We start from the raw sequence: 3,146 nt of genomic DNA on the forward strand, positions 1-3,146 counted from the left end.
ACTCACTCCAGCACACCCTCACCTCGAGGCTTCTCCCTGTTTTAATGGGAAATAACATTTATTTCCATCAGCAGAGACGTATATAAAATTAAGCTCTAACCAGAGCAGTGAGGACTCACAGAGCTTTTGTTCAGTCCAGTCCAGGAAAGATTTCTAACTTTGTCATCTTAATTGACAGTAACGCCTGGCAGTAACTCCCCGACGGGCAGTAAAAGAGATTTACCGTAAAGCTGCAGAAGAAACTGTCAAGGAGTTAAATCATGTTAGAAAAATCTGGGAGTGACCCAACCGCTGAAGTGCCTGCCCCGATCAGAGCCGTACCAGGTTTTGCTTTTAAAAAAAACCACAACAGCACAATGAAGCCAAAGTTTCTTTTGATCAATTCTCATTTTAATGAGGGCAGGTTCCTAGGAAGCAAACAGTACATGTTTGTATCATATTGCAAACAAGCTAGTACAGAAATCTAAAAAAAATAAACAAAAATAAATATCTTCCCTTTTTATTTCTCCCCAAGTTTATAGCACTAGGTTGACCTGAAAACAAGATGAAGTTACCACTGCGTCTGGGCAGCAGCCGCGAAAAATCAGATTTTTTGGAATGCAATTGTCTGTATGGTTTCAGAGAGGCCAGAGTACCCAGAGATCCGCTGATGAGACTCTTCCTCGCCAGCTAGGGTGAAGGGTTTCCACCTCGGGCAGTCAGTGCTCCTCCGGTGCTTGAAGCAGCAATGCCAGGGCCCTTCAGCGGATCAGAGCCACGTCTTCAAGCGGGAGAAGCTGAAAGGAGAAGATGGGCCGGGTTATTTTGGAGCCTCATCTCAGCGTCCGGCTTCACACCCGAGCCTTGCCACCACCTCCCCCCCACGTGGGACACCATTTCCCCCCAAACAGCGCTTAAACCAGCGCTGCATTCGTGATATTCATGAAATATTCTCCGTGGGCTCTGATCCGGCTTGTGGTAGCTGCAGACTCCCCTTCTCCCGTGGTGCACGCAAATAAACCCCACGCAGATGCCCAAATACCGGGCTTGGACCTGCCTGCGAGGCTCCCGTGGAAATCTGGCTGTGAAATCCGAGGGATGCACACACGTCCGCAGGTCCAGAGCCCCGACCACGGTACCTGGAGCTGCTCTGCCCGCGCACAGCCAGGCTGCCAGAGGTAACGGGCCAGCGCAGACATAACGTCGGGCTGAGCTGACCTGTCTGGGCTTTCCCAAAAAGATCCTAATCCCAGATTTCCTCCAAAAAAAGAAGCGGGGGAGGAATACGGCTACGTGTTTCAAGGGCTGATCCAACAGCTAAAAGCCTCCGTGGATTTCAGCTGGATGTTGCCTCCAGCTTTACATAAGAGGAAAGAAATTTAATGTCTGGAACCAGCCCCGCGGCAGTCCCACGCAGCCTGGCTGAGCCCTGAGCGGGCAGGGAGGGGGGTCCTGTCGAGGGGCCCCACTGACACCCCTCCCAGCCCTGGCAGCTTGGCCCCACAGGCTGCAGGTTGGTGATACACCAAACAGGGGGGGCACAGAAATCCCCCAGCTCCTCCTTTTGCTGCCCTAAAGCCAAAGGGCAGCTCCTCCAAACGCGTCCCATGGGGAAGGGGAACAACAGCCCCCTCCTCCCGGCCCGCTTTGGTGGGTGCAACAAACCTTGTGGTTCAAGTTCAAAAAAGCAGCAGAGACTCAACGCACGCGTCCGCACTCCCGCAGCAGTGATGGAGCTGCAGCCCCCCACCCCCCCCGTGGGGTCACGGCTCCTTTCACCCCCTCACTCCCCCACATCCTCCCAGCCCAGCCAGGGCTGGCGTGCAGAAGGTGGGGTGGGTGGTGGGGGGCAGCCCCCCTCATCTGGGTGATGCCATGGGGCAGCCCAGCTCTCTGCTTGGGGCACCCTGAAACCCCGGTGCCTGCAGCAAGGCTCCATGTACCCTCAGTCACCAGGTGAAACCCCTCCATGGCTCTGTGCACCCCCAGTTACCTAGTGGAACCCCTTCAAGGCTCCATGCACCCCCACTTACCAGGTGAAACCCCTCCGTGGCTCCATGCACCCCCAATTACCTACTGGAACCCCTCCAAGGCTCTGTGCACCCCCCCATTACCTGGTGGAACCCCCCCAGCACCCCAGGGTGCCGCAGAGAGACGGCAGCAAAGCTCCTGCACCCCAAGCACGGCTGACACCCCTCAAGCACGCCGGAGCGCTGCGGAGAGACCGTCCCCCCCCAACCCCGCCGACAGCCCCGGGCTCCACCTCCCACACCCCCCCCTCCGACGCCCGTCGGGGCCCGGGGGGTTACCTGAGCTTCGCGGGGGCCGGGCGGGGGCCGGGCGGGGGCCGGGCGGGGGCCCCCCCAGCCCCAGCCCCTCCGGAGCAGACGCTGCAGGAGGCGGCCGGGGCCGGGAAGCGGCGGCGGGGGGGGCGGTGGGGTCTCCCCGTCGGGGCGGTCCGGGGGCGGAGGGGGGTAGGCGGCGGGCGCGGCCCCCCCGGGGCGCCGCGGGGGCTCGGCCGGCAGCTCCCGGCGCCAGAGGTACGGGGAGCGGCGGACGCCCATGAGCAGCCCCGAGGCGCGTCCCACCGTGTGGTACCGGGGGCTGGCGACGTGCTTGTACCAGGCTCCCGCCGGCAGCATCAGCCCCAGCAGCACCAGGGCCCCCCAGGCGCCCCCCGACAGCTGCCCCCTCGCCATCGCGCCGGGCTGCGGGCAGGGCTGCGGGCAGGGGGTGCGGGCAGGGGTGCACCCCGGCGCCGGGCGCCCCAGCGAAGCCTGTCCCGCTCCCGCGCCCCGCCGGTTTATACCGCCGTCGGGAGGGGCACCCCGCGGCTCCGCCCCGGCAGCCCCCGGCCGCCCCGCTGACAGCCCCCCCGCACCTCCTACCTGCCGCCTCAGCCTCCCCCTCCCCTCCCCGCTCCCCCCGCGACCTCCCCCCCAGGACGCCGGCATCCCCCCCCAGGGCCCCGAGCATCCTTGAGCACCCCCAGTGCTGCCCTGAGCAGCCCCCTGCAGCCCCGAGCACCTCCCTTGCCACCCCGAGTATCTCCTCTGCAACCCCGAGCATCCTTGAGCATCCTGAGCATCCTTGAGCCCCCCCCCCCCTTCAGCCCTGAGCATCTCTGCAGCCCTGAGCATCCTCGAGCATCCTGAGCTTCCTTGAGC

At 62.5% G+C, this 3,146-nt stretch overlaps 1 protein-coding gene across 1 annotated transcript; it reads right to left on the reverse strand.

The window, feature by feature from the left end:
* Window positions 1–363: 363 nt before the first annotated feature.
* On the reverse strand, window positions 364–2,745 carry NPW (neuropeptide W). Its single transcript, XM_074886030.1, has 2 exons — window positions 2,289–2,745; window positions 364–776 (listed from the first exon to the last, which is right to left on the reverse strand). The coding sequence occupies exons 1-2, from the start codon at window positions 2,676–2,678 to the stop codon at window positions 741–743; spliced, it is 426 nt and encodes a 141-aa protein (XP_074742131.1). The 5' UTR covers window positions 2,679–2,745; the 3' UTR covers window positions 364–740.
* Between the last annotated feature and the right edge of the window lie 401 nt (window positions 2,746–3,146).

This window comes from Strix uralensis, chromosome 16, assembly GCF_047716275.1.
Source record: "Strix uralensis isolate ZFMK-TIS-50842 chromosome 16, bStrUra1, whole genome shotgun sequence".
In the NCBI taxonomy this organism is placed as follows: domain Eukaryota; kingdom Metazoa; phylum Chordata; class Aves; order Strigiformes; family Strigidae; genus Strix; species Strix uralensis.